The 20,742-nt window shown below is 44.6% G+C and overlaps 1 protein-coding gene across 1 annotated transcript; it reads left to right on the top strand.

The window, feature by feature from the left end:
• The first annotated feature begins 17,771 nt into the window (after nucleotides 1–17,771).
• LOC104587334 (uncharacterized) lies at nucleotides 17,772–18,713 on the top strand. The gene is made up of 3 exons (XM_010244892.2): nucleotides 17,772–17,950; nucleotides 18,035–18,403; nucleotides 18,503–18,713. Exons 2-3 carry the CDS (start codon nucleotides 18,086–18,088, stop codon nucleotides 18,575–18,577), a joined length of 393 nt encoding a protein of 130 aa, XP_010243194.1. The 5' UTR covers nucleotides 17,772–17,950; nucleotides 18,035–18,085; the 3' UTR covers nucleotides 18,578–18,713.
• The last annotated feature ends 2,029 nt before the right edge of the window (nucleotides 18,714–20,742 follow it).

Genomic DNA, 20,742 nt, shown 5'->3' with positions numbered 1-20,742 from the left:
GTCCAATAAAAAATTACTATGTAAAATTATATAAATATATACATGAATTCTTCAAATCCGCCCAACCTGACTAACCTAATTTGAGCTCGAGCCCAACCTAAGTTGTATTGGATTAAGCTCAGATTGGGCCTGGGTTAATAAACTTTGGTTGGGCCAGGCCCAAGCCCAAGATTTGCAGCTTTAGGGTTGGGCCTGGGTTGACTTTAAACCCAATCCAACCCACCTGAGTTGCACCCCTAACCACAATCCCCCAACCCTGGTGGCAGTGGTATTTGATCCCATCCACTATAAGATAACCTATCAATTCAACCATCAAGGGATGCAACTCGAATTGATCCAAGTAAGTATTTTATACCATTCGGGCTTGGGCCTTTGGACCAGGGACATCTAAATTTTGACAAAATTCGAACCCTAGCCACCATTTGGGATCCAATCCTTGGACCAGGGCCCTTGTATAATGATTTCATTGTAGTAGAGTTCAATCCTTGGATCACCAGTGTCATTGCATCTTTTACAGCCCACACCTCCCCCATACTGATAGTAGGGATGGTAATTTTCCACATTTCCCTAACCCCTATAAGGATCCATCTCGAATGGGGCGGGGATGGAGATGATTTTCCCCCACAGGGGTGGGAATGGAGAAATTTTCATCTCTGTTGGCAGGGATGGGGAGAGCACTCCCCACCCCATGGGATCCCCAATATATATATATATATATATGTGTGTGTGTGTGTGTGTGTATGTGTATGTATGTATATATACTAATATTTTTAAAAATATGATTGAATATGTTTAAATCTTTTTTAATAGGATTATAAATTTTAATTATTTTAATTTTAAAATTTTAAATAAAATAAAAAATAAAAATAAAATGATTGATATTATAAAAATTCAAAAAGAATAAGAATCCCTGTAGGGATGAAGATGGACATAACCTTATCCCGTTGACGGGAACGGAAACAAGAATTGGGATGGAAATTTTCATGGGGACGAGGTTGAGAATATCTTCCTGTTCCCGCCCAGCCCCACCCCGATGCCATTCCCAACTGATGGTATTAACTATTGATGCCAAAATAGGCCACACCCCACAGCTTTCTTTTGATTCTTTTTTTCTTATTCTCATATTTGTCACGTAAATCCAAATAGTACTTGTCGGCTAATGAACGGTCTATTATTCTTTCTTGTACAGCTTTTTGTCTCTCTTTGTCTTTGTCTTTTCTTATACCTTTGGACCCCTTCTTCCATATACATACAGCACCCTTGTCATATTTAATTGATTTACAGTTGTGTATGGTTTTTCCTTTAATTTCGTGTTTTTTACTTATTTTCTATCAAACCAAATATAAGGTTACGTTTGGAAAGAGATACATTTGCACCCATTACAATTAAAAATGGTTTGGCAAGAAAGTAAATTTGTCAATGCAAAACTAAGCCAACTTTGCATTTGCATGGCACTTTGGATCCTCTCCCTATGAATAAGTAAAAAATGCACTCTATATATTGCAACCAACCAAAATGCACTCTACATATTTGTATTTGCACTCCTCTCAAACAGAGTGCAAATATTTACAAATTCACAGTTTTTGAAACTTCAAGTACCACATGACACGTTCTGAAGTTCAGCTACTAACTTGACACTACCCCTAAAGTTCAGGTACTAACTTGACACTAGAGATGTCAATTGGACTGGATTTTGTCCAACCCGATCCAGTCCAATGTAAGTCCACTTACAAATGGACTAGACCCAATCTAGTCCAAATCCAATCCAATCCATTAAAATGTAAATGGATTGGATTGGATCCAATCCAAACCGAATTAAATATCAAAAATTATATAAAAGCACTTTTGGCATTAAAAAAGCACTATGTAAAAGTATTTTGATAAAAGTATTTTCATAGAAGCACTTTTAGAAAAGTACTTCCATAGACTTTTATAAAAGTACTTTTTTAAATACTTTTGTAAAATTAATTTTGCAAAAGTACTTTTGTAAAAGTGCTTTTATAAAAACACTTCCATAAAAATACTTTTGTAAAAGTGCCTTTGTAAAAATGCTTTCGTAAAATTACTTTCATAGAAATGTTTTTATAAAAGTGCTTTCATAAAAGTACTTTTGTAAAAGTACTTTCATAGTACTACAAAAGTGCTTTCGTAAAAGTACTTTTATAAAAAATACTTCCGTAAAAGTTGTTTCATAAAAGTGCTTTTGTGTAAAAGTAATTTTGCAAAAGTGCTTTCGTAAAAATGCTTTTGTAAAAGTGCTTTTACTAAAGTTCTTTTATAAAACTTCTATAAAAGTGCTTTCATAAAAGTACTTTGCAAAATTGCTTTCGTAAAAGTATTTTTATAAAAGTGCTTTCATAAAAATACTTTTCCTACAGTTACTTTTATAAAAGTGTTTTTGTAAAAAGTGTTTTTGTAAAAGTGTTTTCGTAAAAGTGCTTTTGTAAAAGTGCTTTCGTAAAAGTACTTTCATAAAAGTGATGTTATGCTTGCTTCAGTCTTTATTGATTTCAAATTGAACAAGGGTTTAGCCTCGTGATCAAATTATTGAAAATTTAGTTTAGGTCCAATTCAAACCAATAAGAATATGAACCAATTTATTTTGGATTGGCCCAATCCAATAATTATAATGGACCATCCAAATCAATTTAATAAGGTTTGGATCAGATTGGATCCAAACAAAAACCAATTGATTGACACCCTACTTGACACTACCCCCAAAGTTCAGGGTACTAAACTGAAATTTTCCCTTAACTTTTTAAAGCCCTAGTATTTACAAATAGACTCAAAACTAGAGCATAAACATGTTTCCATAATTAAATAACTAATTTAGATAATTAGAGGTATCACACTAACTTCTCCCATATATTTTCACATATGGTATTGGGCATACCACCCTTCAATGTCTTTTAACGAGGATTATATCACTAAAATGCTATTAAATGATTTTTTAAACTTTTAGAAAGAAAATAAAAATAACTTTCAACCAATTACATGATTGATGGCTTTTTGCCACAAAATTCTTCCACGGGAATAAGAGTTTGGCATCAGAACCTGAATGGACCATTCCAAATCCAATTGTTTGGTTGGGGAGAATAAGAATATCATCCTCATTCTTGGTAGAATGGCGTTCCCCCATTTGAGGGAATGGTCATTTTCTCCCCACCCCTTCTAAATGAAATCTCATTCATTTCAATTCATGTTTGAACCAAACAAACTATGCAAATAGACCATTTTGATTATAATTCTAAGAAGTTGTGATTTCAATTCCAAGGATAAACCAAAATTGGACATACACAATGACAAAGAGTATAGCTATAAAAGTACTTAGACAGTAGACCTGTTCATGGGTTGGGCCAGGCTTTGTATATGTATTAACAGAATACATTCAGGCCCGAGCCCAAGCCCGACCAAAAATTTGAAAACAGATTTTTTTTTCTTTTTATTCAATAGAAAAATGTTTTATTTATAATAAAAACCTTCAAAACTCAAAAATAATAAACATCTCACTATTACTTGGAAAACAAAAGAAGAACAAAGAAAAATATTGTATATATATTTTTTATTAAATAAAACATATTTTTATTATTTAATATATTGTATTAAGTCAGGCTCGATCTCGGGCTAGGCTTTTTTGAGAAAGCCCGAGCCCAGGCCAAAAAAAAATCGGGCCCGGTGCTTTAGGCCCGATCCCGAGCCCATAAGCCTAAAATTATGACCAAACGCAACTTAATAGCGGGTCGGGTCGGGCCAGCCCGTAGGCTACCCGGATCATGAACAGGTCTATTAGATAGATAATGAATATGCCTTTGTTGAGTTATCGTGTTGGATAGACCATCAATCATTAGAGAGGTGTGGTGTCAGATCATGTTAGAAGCATGTTGGAAGCAGGATCCCACTAATAGGAGGGAACTTAGATTTGCTAGCTCCCGTAGAACGTTCCTACACCAACCCCACAACACATTGCAGCCGCACATTAGGAATATCTCTCATGCTTACATATTGTCATCTATGGGAGATGTCTCCAATTGTTGTGGAGTGACCTCATAGCATGTTTTAGTTGTGCATTGGGAACATCGTCTTCCCATGAATAAACATTTTCAAGTATGGTGATGCTTTAGATGCATGGCTAAACGTGCTATGAGGTCGATGTGAAGCGTGCTTTGTGAGGAATATATCCGAACTCAATGTTGTGAGGAACAAATTTAGATTCAACATGAGGCTAATTCAAATCCCCCACCTAGGGCTGGCCACGAGCCAAGTTGCTCACAAGTTGTTCGAGCTCAACTCGACTTGGTTTAAATCGAGCTTCGAGTCGAACTCGAGCCTAATATATAGGCTCGTTTGCTAATTGAGCTGAGCTCGAGGTTAATAAAGTTCGAATCATGAGGCTCGCGAGCCTAATCGAGTATGTGTACATAGCGTGTCACCTCGTCTACTAAGGGAGACCTCAACTCGACACCGCAACAACTAAGGGAGACCTCAGCTTGGCACCTCGGCAACTAAGGGAGACCTTAGCTCGGCACCTCGACTGTTAGGGAAACCTTAGCTCGACACTTTAGCAGTTGAGGGAGACCTCGGCAACTGAGGGAGACATCGACTTAGAACCTCAACTGCTAGGGAGACCTCAACTCAACACTTCAGCAGTTGAGGGAGACTTGCAATCTAAGGTAGTCGAGCTCGAACTTCTAAGATTTTGACTCGAGTTAAGCTCGAGCTCAAGTCTCTAATTCGAATTGAGCTCAAGCCTGATAGTTTATGAGTGAGCCGAGCTCGAGTAGCCAGATATTCAACTCTACTCGACTCGAATCCACCCCTACCCCCACCCCATGGTAGAGGTGTAAATGGGGTCCTACTATGCCAACCTAGCACAACTCGCATGTTGCTTGCACAAAGTGTGGGTTGTGTCGTGTTAGCTTGTGGGCCGTCTCGGGCCATGCCTCCCCTAGGAATTTGGGGGTCGACCCGACACGATCCACAGCCCGAACCTGCATGGGCCCATGCCATGCCGTGGGCCAAGCTTTGGACTAGTTCGAGTTGTGAATTGGGCCAAGCTATGAGAGGTCTATTTAAAAAAAAATTAAAAAAATTAAAATTTTTGTTTATATGAATTTTGATATATACAATAGTTAAAAAAAATAGTATAATAAAATTGAAAACAAAATTTTATACTTATTAATATATTATATACTATATATAATTATATAGTATATATAGAAATATATAATTATATATTTTGTTTTTGCCGCTGAGTCGTATGGTATTGTGCCGGTCCATGAACGTAAACCCTAAACTTGACACGACCCATGTCGTGAACCCTAAACTTGACACGACCCATTCCATCGTATCGGGCACGACACGGCCCGTATAATGTCGTGCCAGGCCGCGGGGGCACGGTCCGATTTACGGTTCCACCCTGGGCCCATGGACCTGGTTAATGACCCTATAGTTTTTGAATGGTTGGTTACTTGGCAATTCCTCTTTTGAGGTGGTGTGGAATCAATCACGTGTATCCGCAGGCTTTGTATGCTAAGGTCAATAGACGTCACGTGCAACCTGCTCTGTCTCCACCCCTTGAGCCCCTGTCATCAAAATAAACTAACGTGGAGACCATATCTGTTGCAATCCGTGCACAGAAGATTCTAGAGTAGATAGCAACAACATTCATGAAAATGACAGTTGGTCAGATTATCACTATTGACTTTTATTTTTATTTTATGGATGAAGTGTTCCTATACTAAAATAACAGCCATCCACCAGCATTCAAACATTTTGTTTGAATTGTACTTGATTCAGTTTTGCATCTATTTGTTTATAACATAATTTGCACTCCTACCTCATGTAAAATTTGTATATTACCTCATTTCAAAGTGAGGACAATGTTGTCTTTGCTTTTGGGCTTTATATGAATGGTGACAAAATACTGTCAGTGCAATCTAAGTAGCGCATATTCCTACCAGATATTATTCATTCATGGAGAGATGTTCCCAGTACACGGTGTGGTTTGGTTTCATGGAAAAACTTGAAACTTACCTTATGGGATTTGTATGAGGGTCTACCCATATAATTTATTCTCTCCCATCAAAAAAAAGAAACATATTCTTCAAAATTTTGATTTTCAATAATATATATATATATACATATATAGTTTAAAACCTATATTATCATTATTGGTTAAATTGAATAATTTAATATATAGATTATTATAATATATTAATATATGGTTACAAATTTATCATTATATATTTTGTAAATATTACCATTTATATTATTTTTTATATGCATTCAAATTTAAATGAAAACAAATCATCAAATCACTTAAATAACTCAATTGTCAAGTGAGACCATGGCTTTTGTAACTATGAATGCTTAGGTTTAAATTGTCAAAAGTATTCTAGAATTTATTTCAAGACAAATTCAGCTCCAAAGTAAATTCCACTAAGGCCAAACAAGGTCGATTTACTAGGTTGGTTTGGGTAAAGGTAAACCTCTAAACCCTAGAACTGGACTGAATAGGAATCAGTTCTAACAATTTGGAATCAAACCCTACCCTATAACAAATTGGCTATAGAATCAATTCAAGATCGATTCCATTCGATTTTATAAATCTTTGATATATCATTTGTATTTTCAATTTTCGAAATGGAGACTAACTGCATAAGGACCCACTTGGTCATGCGGTTGGCTCCTAGCATTAATTGATAAAAGGGTCGACTTTAATCATTTGGCTTCAACTTGAAATCACATATTAGGGCAGCTGTTTGTCCAGCTATATATGTTCTGAGCACACAGATGCGGCTACCTTAAGGGAATCCCATTACTATCACAACTATATGTACATTTTACACAAAAATTTTCATTGCACCATGATAAGGGGCTGTTGCATTCAGGCTCCGACTCTGTTGGACAAAAGGCACATTTGAACAAGGCCCTTGATAAACTATCATTACAGCACGTTATATTTAGTATAATTATTAGATATATTAATCCCAATAGCCGACCCCATAAAGTTGGGATAAGGCATATAGAAGATGATGATGATTAGATAAATTAATCTCATCCATAATAAGAGAATATTATTTGGTGTAATGGTAAAATCCTAAGGAGTAAATTTGAGAGTAGGGTTTTTGGAACTAGAGCCTATCCTATCAAGATCTAAGGTCGGTTGCAAGGTATTTGTGGGACTTCTTCTTTCTTTATTTCCCCTCCCAAATGTAACTTGTTTTTTAAAAACTTAATTTTCAATAATAATTGATGTAACACGGTCCGGTCACTCCTATCTGGCATTCACGTGGCTCTTGAGAGGTACCTGAGATGAGAGGAAAAAGGAAGAACTCCCGAGGGGTTTCCCGACGGGAACGCTCCGATGCTTAAATTAGTACTGTGTGCAAGAAGCGAAAGGAGAACGAAGGCTAAGAGTGAAGATAGTGCGTTATCACTATGTTCAGGAGATCGAAGATTTTTTTTTTAGAAGACCTCTCCCTTCTGTCCTGAGGGCTTTTATAGGGACACTCACATTAGGTTGGGCATAACCGCCACTAGGCTCCTGCCACAGCCGTTACCTGCCAGGGCTGCGCAGGTAGCCGTTGTGGTGTACGCATCGCCCGGGTGAGTGACACGTTTCCAAAGTGGCAGGCACGCCTTTGCCTGTTGAGAGACATGGATGCAGACTATCGAAAGGATTGGGACTGCACCGTCAGTAGAGGATATGGCGCAATCTGACCGGTACGGTCTGTCAGTCAGAAGCTTCCTGGAGGGCGCTAGCGCAGCTCGTTCGCGAGCTATCTCGTAGCGAGCTTGGGATACTCCAGGATTACCTTAGTGGAATTGGTCCTCGGAATGACTTCTGTTAGGGAGCTCGGGCGAGCTAATAACTTTAGCTCGCGAGCTACAATTGCCTCGGGGTATCTCTTCCAAGATAACACGGGGATCCCGGAGTTCGCCTTGCGGCGGACTCCTCCCCTCGTGAGCTGTACCGTAGCGGACTGCTTCGTGGGCCCGTCACTTGGTCGCTCTGGGCTTCAGTGCTAGGTTGTCGCTCATGCTAAGTCAGTGCCTACATGTCACCGTTTCATAGGTTGGGTCAAATCATCTCTCATCAATTGCCCCCCACTCCTCGAGCTAAGAGTACCGCCTTAGCGCGGGGAGTTTATGAAGTGCGATGAACTGATTTGACCGAAATTCAAACTTGATTGACTGTCCTTATTAAATGCATTCGCGGGAATCAAGAGATTTTCTGACTTTCCTGACTTTTCGGATTCTGAAAACGTGCTGAGGTGGCCTTTAACTCTGAACGTCGTGCGGCTGCGACTATCTTAACTACGGAAGACGTGCCGCCAATCACCTTCAGTTTTCAGAAGGCGTGCGGTCAAGGCACCCGCGGACCGTTGGATCTGCTTTGATCTGGGCCATCGATTTGAAAGGGTGGAGACTATAAATAGGGGGCCCCCATTCTGAGGTTGTGCACTTCACCTAGTCTACCCGAGTTCCTCAGTTTGCTTCGTTCCGTCTACTCTGGTGAGTCCCAATTGCTGTCAGCCATGTCTGGGTATCCATATCACACCAATCACAGGGGCAATAGCCAGGATGATGATGCTCCCTCGAGCTCGGAGGGTGCCTGGAAGTAGATCTCGGAGGCTCAGGAGGCCTCTGGTGACATGGCGTCTACTTCTAGGGGGAGGGAGCCTGATACCTTTGGCCCTTCCTTAATGACAGCGGAGAGACTCAGGTCTCTGATCTGCTACTTTCGCCTCCCTGGGGACCTGGTTTACAGCCTCCCTACTGGTAACTTCCCTTGGGAGCACGGTCCCGATGACATAGTAATCTTTCAGGAACAACTCGAGGCCAGCTTGCATCTCCCCCTGCACTCCTTGATAGTGGAGGTGTTAAATCACTTCAATGTCACTATTGACCAGCTTCATCCCAACGCCATTCGAAACATGGTTGGGACTCCTATGTCACGAGTACTGCCTTCCTTTGGACCTTGATATTTTTGTCTCTATCCTTTGTATAAAGAACGCTGCTCCTGGGGTTCCTCCGGAGAGGCGCTTTTATTACCTCTCTCCCCGTCGCGGCTATAAGCTCTTGTACGAACTGCCGAATAAGATTCCCGCCTGGAAGCGGGACTACTTTGTGGCCCGTAACCCCGAGGGGTGGCCCTTTCCCACTGCTTGGAGGGGCGCCATCCAAGACCCCAGGGCCGAGCTGGACCCTGAGATTCGGAAAACGATGCTGTCCTGGGCGTCGGTAGGCTTCCTCTGCTTGGACTACTTGACCGAGGAGAAGCTCATGCAGGCAGGCTTGAGCCCGGGTAGGTCGGCCTTTTAGGTCGCGTAGTGCCTTGTGACTATTGTGCACGTGTATTTTGTTTCTTGTCGGACTAATACCTTGTGGTCTTTTGGCAGCCATCATGTCCAATGCCGATCCACGTCGCCTTCTCTCGAGTAGTCAGAGGCGCCATGCGAAGAGGACACGCCCCGACCGGATCCCTCCTTCGGGAAGCACTGAGTTCGGGTCTGCCGAGTCGGTCCTACCCTCTCCTCCGCCCGAGGTTTCGATGCCCCCTCCTGAGGGGGCTAGTGGGATTAACCCTGGGGGAAACGAGCTCCCTAAGCCGGGGGAGGCCCCCTGTAACACCCCTTCAGCCCCGTCCTTACCCCCGGTTCCCAGTGGGAAACTGGGAAGGGGTAAATGATTATCTGGTAGATCACCGTAGGAATCGGAAGGCAATCACTAATGACGAGATCGCTCAGTGCGGAAATATGGAGCCTGGGGATCTCTCTGCGTTCGCCTCTGCCCATTGCATGGTGGTAAGTGACCTTTTTCCCTTTTTCTCTCTTGTTTTGCCCTTTTTCGCTGTCTTCTGATCTTCTTTTTCGTCGATAGGTGAATTCTGCCATCCATGCCATGGCTCTCCAGACGTGCATCTGCCGTGTTGACGCCCTCGACCAGCGGGCCACCAACCAGAAACTCCAGGGCGAGCTCGACCAGATCCGGGGTGAACTCCACCACACCCGCAAGGGGAGCGAGTCTCAGGAGCTGCTCGTCCACGACCAGGAGGCTCAAATCGCCCGACTTACTGAAGAGAGCGCACGTTACAGGGAGGAATCATCGAGGATGGCGGCGGAGAGAGAGCTCCTCAGGCAGCAGGTGCGGAACTTGGAGTCCACTCTTTTGAATCGGACTCAAAACTTTGATCAGATGGTGGGGGTTGAGAGAGAGAAAGCGGTCTGGGATTTTAAAGACTCCTAGGAATTTCAAGACCTCCAGGTAGAGTATGGTTTGGGTTCGTACCGCTCAGGGTTTAAGCTCTGTCGGTGGCTGGTTCAGAAGAAGTTCTCCGGGCTCAACCTCGACGGTATTACTATGAAAGGTCTGTCTCTAGAGACAGCAGACCAAGCGGATGAAGAGGAGCCTAACTCTCTAGAGGATGAGGAGGCGGATCCTTGAGGCGGCGTTTCTCTGGGCTTCTGGTGGCTTCTGGGTGCCATAAACCCGGTCTTTCACAAGTTTTCGGTTGGGCGGTTGTGCCCTGTGATAATCAAACCTTTCCCGAGCTGTTTAGCTCGATTACTGCACTTGTTATTTTTCTTTTCTTCTCTTTTTTTTTGACAATGAAAGTTTTTTCCTTCTTTTGAGTATGATGAACTCCATTTATTTTTGCTAAAGCGATCTCATCATTTGAGCTATTAAAGCTACATGCCCGAAGTAGGACTCTTCGGTAGTTGTTATCCCGATTTGTCCTTTAACGTTTAAGGCCTCTATGGTATACCGCGAAGTGATTACTATGTATGCCCGAACTATGCATTGGTTGGTTATTCCTCAGTTCAACCAACGTATTGAGATTAGCTATGCTTCGTAGGGTTTAGACCCGAGCTGCTTACGCCTTTGATATTTCATACCTTGCCTTCGCCACTGAAGTGGCTAAGTCTTTCTTCACGCCAAGGTATTTGTTAGCTTGGTGTTTTGGCCCTTGGGCTGAAGGAGTGGCTCGTGGCCCACTCTCGGAGTTTGCCCATGCCATAGAGACGACTGGGTCCTGTTGTGCCGAGGTCATATTAGCTCGGTATTCTGGCCCTTAGGCTTTGGGAGTGGCTCGTGGCCTACTCGATTCTTACAGATAATATTGCCTTAGGTTGACAATATTCCATGCTCGAGGTACTTGTTTCCCTTCGAGGGTCTCGAGCTCGTATGTTCCTTCCCCGAGCACTCATTTCACTCGATAAGGACCTTCCCAGTTGGACCCGAGCTTGCCAGCGCCGGGTTCAGGCACCATAACTTTACGAAGGGCCAGGTCGCCAACGCGGAGGTTTCGCTTCTTGACCCTGGCGTTATAGTACCGAACTACTCTCTGTTGGTAGGCTGTAGTCCTAATGTACACGAGGTCCCTTACTTCGTTGAGTAGATCGAGGTTGGTACGTAGTTCATCTTCGTTTGTTTGATCACTATATGTTTCTAGGTGCAACGTAGGTACTTCGATCTCTGCAGGGATCACTGCTTCGGTGCCGTAGGTTAGATTGAAGGGTGTCTCCCGTGACGGTCTTCTCCGTGGTCCGTTAGGCCCATAGGACACTGGGTAGTTCATCTGCCCACAATCCTTTAGCTCGGTCCAGCCGTGCCTTTAGTCCGCGGAGGATGGCTCTGTTCATGACTTCTGCCTGACCGTTTGCTTGAGGGTGTGCGACTGAAGTAAAATTCTGTTGGATCCCCATGTCTTGGCACCAGTCTTGAAATTTGATGTCCTCAAACTGCTTGCCGTTGTCGGAGATCAATACCCGAGGTAATCCGAAGCGGCACACGATGTTCTTCCAAAAGAAGTTTTGGACATTTCGGGCTGTGATCGTCACGAGGGTCTCGGCTTCTACCCACTTGGTAAAATAGTCCACTGGCACTACTAAAAACTTCCTTCCACCCGTTGATGGCGGGAATGGCCCGAGTAGATCGATTCCCCACGGCGCAAAGGGCAACGGGCTGGTGAGATACTTGAGGTCGACAGCGGGTTGGGGGTGAATATTGGCATGTCTCTGGCATTTGTCACATTTTCTGACGAGCTCAATAGCGTCTGCCTTCATTGTTGGCCAATAATACCCTTGTCGGAGTGCCTTTTGGGCGAGGGCCCTGCCCCCCAAGGGCCCACCGCACAGAGCCTCAAGGGTGTCACGGAGTACGAACTTGGCTTTGGCAGGTCTCAAGCAACGTAAGTAGGGGAGCGTGTAAGATCTCTAGTGTAGTTGTTCGTCTATCATGACATATTTGGTTGCCTGGCACTGCACCCTTCTAGCTGCATTGCGGTCTGTAGGGAGGGTCCCGTGTAGCAAGAAGCTCGCGAGCGGATCAATCCAGCTCGGCTCTGCTTGAACGACGGGAGCGACCTCCTCTGCCCCCCTGAGAATGCTGGGCCGAGACAAGTCCTCTATGTACACGGTTCTCGTGGTGATGTCGTTGGTGCTAGCTAACCTGGACAGGGCATCGGCCAGCGTTCTCTGACCTATGGATTTGTCTGATAAAGTGTGACTGGAAGTTGAGCAGAGCTTCTCTGACTTTGGTTAAGTAGGCTACCATGGTCGGCTCGCGAGCTTCATACTCGCCAATGACCTGGTTGACAACGAGCTGGGAGTCGCTGCAGATCACGATGTGCTTAGCTTTTACTTCTCCGGCTAAGGCTAGTCCAGCTAGCAACGCCTCGTACTCCGCTTCATTGTTAGACGTCGCGAACTCGAAGCGTAAAGCGTACTCCAATTTCGTGTCACTTGGGTCGTGCAGGACTATTCCGACCCCGCTGCCCTGTTGGTTCGAGGAGCCATCTACATGAAGGATCCAGGGCTCCTCATCCCAGCTTGCGCTTGGCCTAGCTAGGAGAGATGCCACACTGGCTGCTACCTCATGGGGCTCAGACTGAACCGGCCTGGGAGCTTCGAGCTCACCCGAACTGGGAACCTTGCGCTCGACCGACCTAGGGGCTTCGGAGCTAAACGTGCACTCGGCAATGAAATCTGCTAAGGCTTGGGCCTTAATGGCAGTTCGCGGCTTGTACTGGAGCTCGTACTCGCTGAGATCAACAGCCCACTTCGTCAACCGACTAGAGACCTTGGGCTTAAGCAATACTTGCCTCAGGGGTCAGTTCGGGTCGTAGGGGCCCGTGGACGGAAGCGTCGATCTGAAGCGTCCAAGTTAGGTCTGCTGGTGAGGTCGGGACAGCGACTGTTTCTTCCGTGGGCGTGGCTCGCTCTTCGCCTTGCTCCGTGGGTCGCTCCAGTTCGAGGTCGCCGGCCACCTTGGTTTTCCCCTTCAGGGCGGCAACATAGCACTTGCGGGATTCGAGCTAGTCGCCCCGCGCTACTCCCACACCGAAGTCTATTGGGGACTTCATAGCCAAAGGGTAAGTGGAGACCACCGTCCGTAGGACATGGGTGATCAGTCAACCTATTATGGCATTGTAGGGGGAGGGGGTCGCTACCACCAGGAAGTTTTGTTCGAATCTGACCACACAAGGCCATGTGCCAATCTCTACAAGTACTGCTACATCCCAAGGGGGCAGACTTCTTCTCCACTAAAGCCCACTAAAGGGGTGTCTGTAGGCTTCAGGTCGCTTCTCTGCAACTGAAGCTGGTCGAACGCAGCTTTGAAAAGGATGTCGGCTGACTTACCCGAGTCCACGAGTACGCGTCTGACCTCGAAGTCGTTGATTCTTAGCTTTATTACGAGTGCATCATCATGGGAGTAGTGGACCCCTCGCGCATCGTCTTCTGTGAAGAAAATCGGGTCTCCCATCTTCGGCCGCTTTGGGGGGTTCTTCTCTTCCCGGGTGGCCTCACTAACGGACATCCGAGCTGCTACTGAAGTGCAACCCGCAACAATCGAACCTCTCACTATCATGTGGGTGGTCCCCCAAACTGGCCTCTCCTCTGGAGGCTGCCTCTACGATTGTTCGGCCGGCCTGCTGCTGGACTCGTGGGCATCTTTACCGTGCTCCCCTTGCCGACCTACTCTATTATTATTGTTATTATTATTTTGTACAAAGTTTCTCAAATATCCCGGACGGATGAGCTCCTCTATCTCGTCACGGAGGTTTTTACAACTCTCGGTACTGTGACCGTGATCTTTGTGAAAACTGCAATACATACTCTTATTTCTTTCATTGGGATTCCCCCTCAGACGGGGTGGCCACTTCACGTACGGGGCATCCTTGATCGCTATCAGGATCTCGGCCCACTTCGCGTTTAGTGGGGTGTAATCAGCTCGGTCCGCTACAGGAGCCCAGAACAATTGACCCGGCTTTGCCCCCCGAATCGTTTCCTTTTTTCTTCGGCTGTCCCCTTGACTGGAAGGCTCTCATTCTCTCTTTCTTTTTTCGGGTGCGCCCTCGCCCTTTTGGTTGATCTCCTCTTCGGTGGCTATGAACTTGTCCGCAAGCTTCAGAAACTCGGTTATGGTCGCGGGTTGGTTGACGACCATGTGCCACTTGAATTCTTTGTGCGTCACGCCCTTCTTGGTTGCTGCAAGGCATACGGTGGGGTCCAGGCGCGGTATCTGCATACAAGCATTGCTGAACCGCTTGATATAGCCCCGGATGGACTCTCCCTCTCTTTGCACTATGTTGAGGAGGCTTTCTTCAATTCGCGGGCACTGTTTGCTGGTGACGAAGTGGGACGTGAAGGCTTGTGCGAACTGCGCCCAACTTCTTATCGACCCGAGTGCCAAGTTTTGATACCACGTGCGGGCTTCTCCCCTAAAAGTGGTGGAGAAGGCCACGTACATGCACGACTCACTAGCTCGCGCCAGGTGCATCTGTGACTGAAAAGCATCTACGTGGTCGTTCGGGTCGAACGACCCGACATACTTGTCAAGAGGGGGGAGCTTGAAGTCCTTGGGCATTGGGACTTCCAAGAGTTCGGAAGACAGGGGGGATGGAACCGAGAGGAGGGGAGCTTTGACTTCGGCCGAGCTTACCTCTTCTTTGCCCATGAGCTCGGGCAAATCGCGGGTGACAGATCAGCGGTTTCGGCGGCGGCGTCTCTGCTTCTTGGTGGGTTCGGCGTTCGTGCTGCTCACCTCTGTGTTGTCCGGAATGGTTTGCGCAGGGAGTAGCCCGGTCTGCTGGTGATGGCTGTGGACAGAGGGGTCCTGCTTGGAGTCCGCTGCCAGGATCTCGAACCGGTTTCCAAGGATCGGGGTTCCGAACTTCGACTGTCGAGGTGATGTAGACCTTCCGAGCCGGGGTCCTCCCGACTTGTCTACTCGCGGCAAGATCGGGGTAGCCGGTCTCTCCCTTCTGTCGCGGGGGAGGCCTGAATTTTTGGGAGATTTTGGGGGGCCTCTCCTCGGCCGGAGGGGTGCTCGTTCTGGCAGCGAGACTTGGCTTGCTGCGAGGCGGGGCACTAAGGCGGGAGCTGAGGCTGGAGAAGCTGGGAGAACTGCTACTGATACTGATGCTGGGAGACCTGGTGCAATACGTGTTGTTGATAGAGCTGAAGTTGTTGAAACTGTTGCATTTGAGCCTGCATGGCCTTCATGCACTGCATCAAGTCCTCCAGCTGGTTTGGACTGGCCGCTGGGGGCACGACCGAAGGTTCGGTGAACGTCGTTCCGACTGTAGCAGGGAGTGGGATGATGACAGATGCCATTGTGAGGGGCACATTCAAGCTGGGGATTCCGTCCGCCAAGAAGGGGATGGTGAACTGTCAATACAGACAGTAGGAAGCTGGGGTCGTTCCCTGGAGTTATCCATTTTCGTGCTTCGTCCGACGTTGCTAGAGGAAGCCATGAGCATTGGATTGTTTCGAGGAGGGAAAGGATTGGAAGAGTTTAGAGAGAAAGGCTTTTTGAAGCACTTCCCACAGACGACGCCAAATGATGTAGCACGGTCCGGTCACTCCTAGTTGGCGCTCACGTGGCTCCTGAGAGGTACCTGAGATGAGGGGAAAATGGAAGAACTCCCAACGGGAACGCTCCGATGCTTAAGTTAGTACTGTGTGCAAGAAGCGAAAGGAGAACGAAGGCTAAGAGTGAGGATAGTGTGTTATCACTATGTTCAGGAGGTCGAAGATTTTTTTTTAGAAGACCTCTCCCTTCTGTCCTGAGGGCTTTTATAGGGACACTCACATTAGGTCAGGCATAACTGCCACTGGGTTCCTGCCACAGCCGTTACTTGCCAAGGCTGCACAGGTGGCCATTGTGGTGTACGCTTCGCCCGGGTGAGTGACATGTTTCCAAAGTGGCAGGCACGCCTTTGCCTATTGAGAGACGTGGATGCAAACTGTCGGAAGGACTGGGACTGCACCGTCAGTAGAGGATATGGCGCAGTCTGACTGGTACGGTCTGTCAGTCGGAAGCTTCCTGGAAGGCGCTAGCGTGGCTCGTTCGCGAGCTATCTCGTAGCGAGCTTGGGATACTCCAAGATTACCTTAGTGGAATTGGTCCTCGGAATGACTTCTGTTAGGGAGCTTGGGCGAGCTAATAACTTTAGCTCGCGAGCTACAGTTGCCTCAGGGTATCTCTTCCAAGATAGCACGGGGATCCTGGAGTTCGCCTTGCGGCGGACTCCTCCCCTCGTGAGTTGTATCGTAGTGGACTGCTTCGTGGGCCCGTCACTTGGTCGCTTCGGGCTTCAGTGCTAGGCTGTCGCTCATGCTAAGTCGGTGCCTACATGTCATCGTTTCATAGGTTGGGTCAAATCATCCCTCATCAATAATAATAATAATAATAATAATATAGTTCAAAAATTATAATAACTTCATTGATTGAATTGAGTAATTTAATCTGTAGAAAAATGATCACATCACTTAAATAACTCAAGGATCAAGTGAAACCATGGTCTTTGTAACCATGAGTGTTTGGGTTTAAATCTTTACATCCTCAAAGTATTTTGGGATTTTTTTCAAGGCAAGTTCAGTTTCAAGGGCAACCAAGGCTGGTTCTCCAAGTCGGTGCTGGTTCTCCAAGTCGGTTCAGGTAAGATAAACACCTAGACCTTAAAACCAGCCTAGATAGAGGTCAGTTCCAACTTCCAAGAATTTGGAACTAGAATACCTACCTAGTAACAGATAGGGTAGGGTTGATTCAAGATCAGTTCCATTCAGTTCCAAGTAGACCCTACACATTTGCTCACCCCAAACCCCATATAAGTGGGACTAACATTGGATAATGACCTTTCCAAATTAATCCCATCCATAATTCAATTAAAAAAAGAAAGATTGGCATTTATCCAGCTAAGAGGCCATTTGGTAATGACTGAATTGCTAAACTTAAAGACTTATTGCTGTCTTTTTAGTTAATAACGAAATTAAATAATTATAAATTTTTTAAGAGTATAATGATATATCCAACTTTACTTCAGTCATTAAGGCTCAGTTTGGAAAGAGTACTAATTAATGCAAATATATACGAAATACAAATTTTGCACTCTACATTTATTTGTATTTGTACTCCTTCCAAAGTGAGACTAAAGAATAAATTTTTCGGTTCAGCCACTTGACTGGAATTGACAGAAGCTTGTTCTTGATGGGTGGTAGAAAACGCCAGATATTTCTCGTTTTTTCCTGCAAGAGCTAGGGTTTCAATACCCACGTCACATAAAATTATGGGTATGGTGAGTATGGCCTTAATAATAAGAAGGGCTCGAGCATTTTCCATTGGCTCGACAATGCCAACGTGCAGAGAGGCGTAAGAGGTTTGCCCTCGAGATCCTCGTGGGCATCTCTCTCACGTACAAACGTGATGGGGCCATCACTCAAGCTTCCTCTGCACTTTATACGACTCGCCCCTTCAAGCTTTTAAAGCTTCCAAGGAATCTATATCTGATAATGCCATTGTAATAATCTATTCCATTTACAGCCATGTTCTGAAAAACAAGGCCAAACGACTCAAACCACAGAGCTTTCTTTCTTTTCTTTCAGACAATACCTTCTCTACTCTAAAGCTTTGATCTTTGATACTAAGCCAATATTTCCAGGTATGTACTGTGTTCCTCTCTCTCTCTCTCTCCTCTTTTCTGTGTGTGCTGAATAAACTTGGACTACTTCAATTAATGGAACAGGGAAGAAAAGGACTGAAGGTGAAGAAGTAGAGGGGGGCAAGAGAGGTGGAGATGGAGCATCAAGAGTCTGATCATGAAGAAAATTACGGTGGAGAAGCCGCTTCAAGCAGTGATGCATCATGTGGAAGCACCATGCAAGACCAGAATGAATACGACATGGATTGTGAGATAGAGATAGATGACGAATCACAGCCTTTCGCTCCTTCTGTCAAGATTAGAAGGATAGACAATACCCTTCTCATCAGCACCATCGTTCTCAAAGACGTGGCTCTGTCCTCATCTCTCTTCTCCATTCTCGAAGAAGAGAAGCTCGATATCGTGTTTGAGAATCAGTACAGAACCGAACACACAGTTGCTCATACTGTTCAGGTGATTCTTCCTTCTGAGTATATTCATATATATGATCAACTCGATCGATAGATTTGTTTTTTTATTTTAATAATATGTGATGAATTTTTGAATTCTCAGGTGAAAGTTCAACCAGATTACGACATTAATGAATTAGAGATGAAGCTTTGCAGGTGGGCAGGGAAGCCCGTGTAACCTGCCTAGCCTGCAACGCCATTCTAGCTATCTTCTCTGCAAATGGAAGCTGATGGCCATGGATGTTTTCTCCTTAGTTTATTAAGTTGAAATCGGATGTTGGGATGGATTTATTAACTAATTTGTCACTTTTTTACGTTTTTTTTTTGGGGTAATTTGCGGTAGACATCTTTCGGATGTAAAGAGTGATCAAAAGTGTTTTTCTTATTAAGAAATCAGGAAACAAATTAAGCCACGCACGTCTAGTTTACTGATCACCCTTGCTCATTGCATAAATAAAATTCCAGATACAAGTACATGCAGTTAACTATCACCGGGACTACGGTGGGGATGTTAAAAGAAAAATGGAGAAGTCCCAGTTGGGACACCTCTATAATGGTGCAATGACACTTTATCAAAGTAATGTAAGGCCTGTGCACTTGCGGTGAGCAGAGAAGACCATCCTACACTTGCGATGAGCATGAAGCGCCATCCGAGACTCGCGATAACCATAAAACACCTCCCCGGACATGCAATAAACAATCAGCGTTACCGGAGACTTGTGATGAAAATAAAATGATATCACAAGTCCGAGATGAGCCCAATATGCACTAACAACACCTTGTGATGATGAGCATGAAATGGCAACTCCCGTTATAACGAACGGAGGATAGACCCTGAGGCTGGCAACACCCACCTACGGGAAATTGGCATTCCTTCTATTCATAGCTAGTTGTGACAAGGCGCCTCAAAGGTAGAACGCCCAAGCACACCAATTAGATCTAGGTCTTGCCCTTAACACCTGTCCACAGGGAAACCTATAAAGGGACATAACCTACATGTGCCACGCGAGAATCCTTAGGAGAAGGAAAACTTTATCCTTAAAGGATCTCATTGGACATGTGGCGAAATTCCAATGGTGCTCCCTTAATAGCCGATATAAAGATAAAAATCCCCTTTCCTAATAAAAAATGTCTTTTTTTAGATCATTCTTCATATAGCATTGGGGTCCTCTCTATAAAAAGGGGAATAACACTCCCCCACGGAGACAATACCACATAACCCTAACCTTAGGGCTTCTCAAGGAGATCTCTCCCTTCTCTCATATTTTCCCCTCTCTTCCCCATTATCTCTTCGGACCTTCGTAGACTTGACCAACATGCAAGAGTCCATGGTGATTACACCAAAATCATGTGCAATGCCACAATTAATTCATGGGTGGTTAGACAATAACAAATTATCAATACCAACTAGCTCATGAGTTGGTGATAAGGTCTCTCCTCTCTGCTAGTATCCCGTGCCTATGCATGGAATGGAAGGCATCATATTGGAGGTGTTTGGTATAGTGGTGTTGCATTTTATATTTTGGGTCAATCGATACAAATTTGTGAGAGGGATTTTTTTCTTGAAATCAATGTTCCAAATTTAGTACATATCGTATTTGAGGGCTTCCCAATACGCCCCTACAAGGGGTGTTTCAGGGTTTAACCCAATTCAGGGGTAGACATTAAACCGACCCCTTTAGACCAGGTTTAAAAAAACTAAAAAAAAAAATGATCTTTAATTGGTGTATCGATTGTATCGATATTTTGAACTTTGCTTCAAATATTTTGAAAGTGTTTTGAATTAATTAATACAAATTGTTATTTTTCTCTAAACATGCGATTGGTAACACATATTTCTCACAAATTTGTATTTATCAACCTAAAAGGCAACACAATGCCACTGTACCAAACACCCCCTCCCTATAAACCCTAAAAAACAAACCCTAAATAGGCTTCCCACACATCATTATCTGTCAACATTATCTTTTTGGCTGGATCCATATTGAAACGATCGAGATTAATACATGCATCTTTGAATACACTCACAATTTTTTGGAAGTTACACCTGAGCTGTTTGGCGATCTATATCTGCATCTTATCTTCTTGTCAAACTCTCTCTTAATATCTTTCCAACTGATAGGACAAAAGCCTAAGAATCTGCAGTGTTGGGTCCAGCTTTCAGGCTGGACCCATTCAAATTTTGACAAATTTTCGATCAAAGCCTGCCCAAGTTGCATCCCTACAAATAACTGCAAATTCTAATACAATTTTCCTTTAGACTCAGTTTGGAAGGAGTATAAATACAAATACATATGTACAATACATAATAAGGTTTAGAAATATAAAATGCATGTTTTCACA

Source organism: Nelumbo nucifera, chromosome 2, assembly GCF_055504915.1.
Source record: "Nelumbo nucifera cultivar China Antique chromosome 2, China Antique-T2T, whole genome shotgun sequence".
Taxonomy (NCBI): domain Eukaryota; kingdom Viridiplantae; phylum Streptophyta; class Magnoliopsida; order Proteales; family Nelumbonaceae; genus Nelumbo; species Nelumbo nucifera.
The sequence above is the reverse complement of the archived record's forward strand: the minus strand, read 5'-3'. Positions and strand labels throughout refer to the sequence as shown.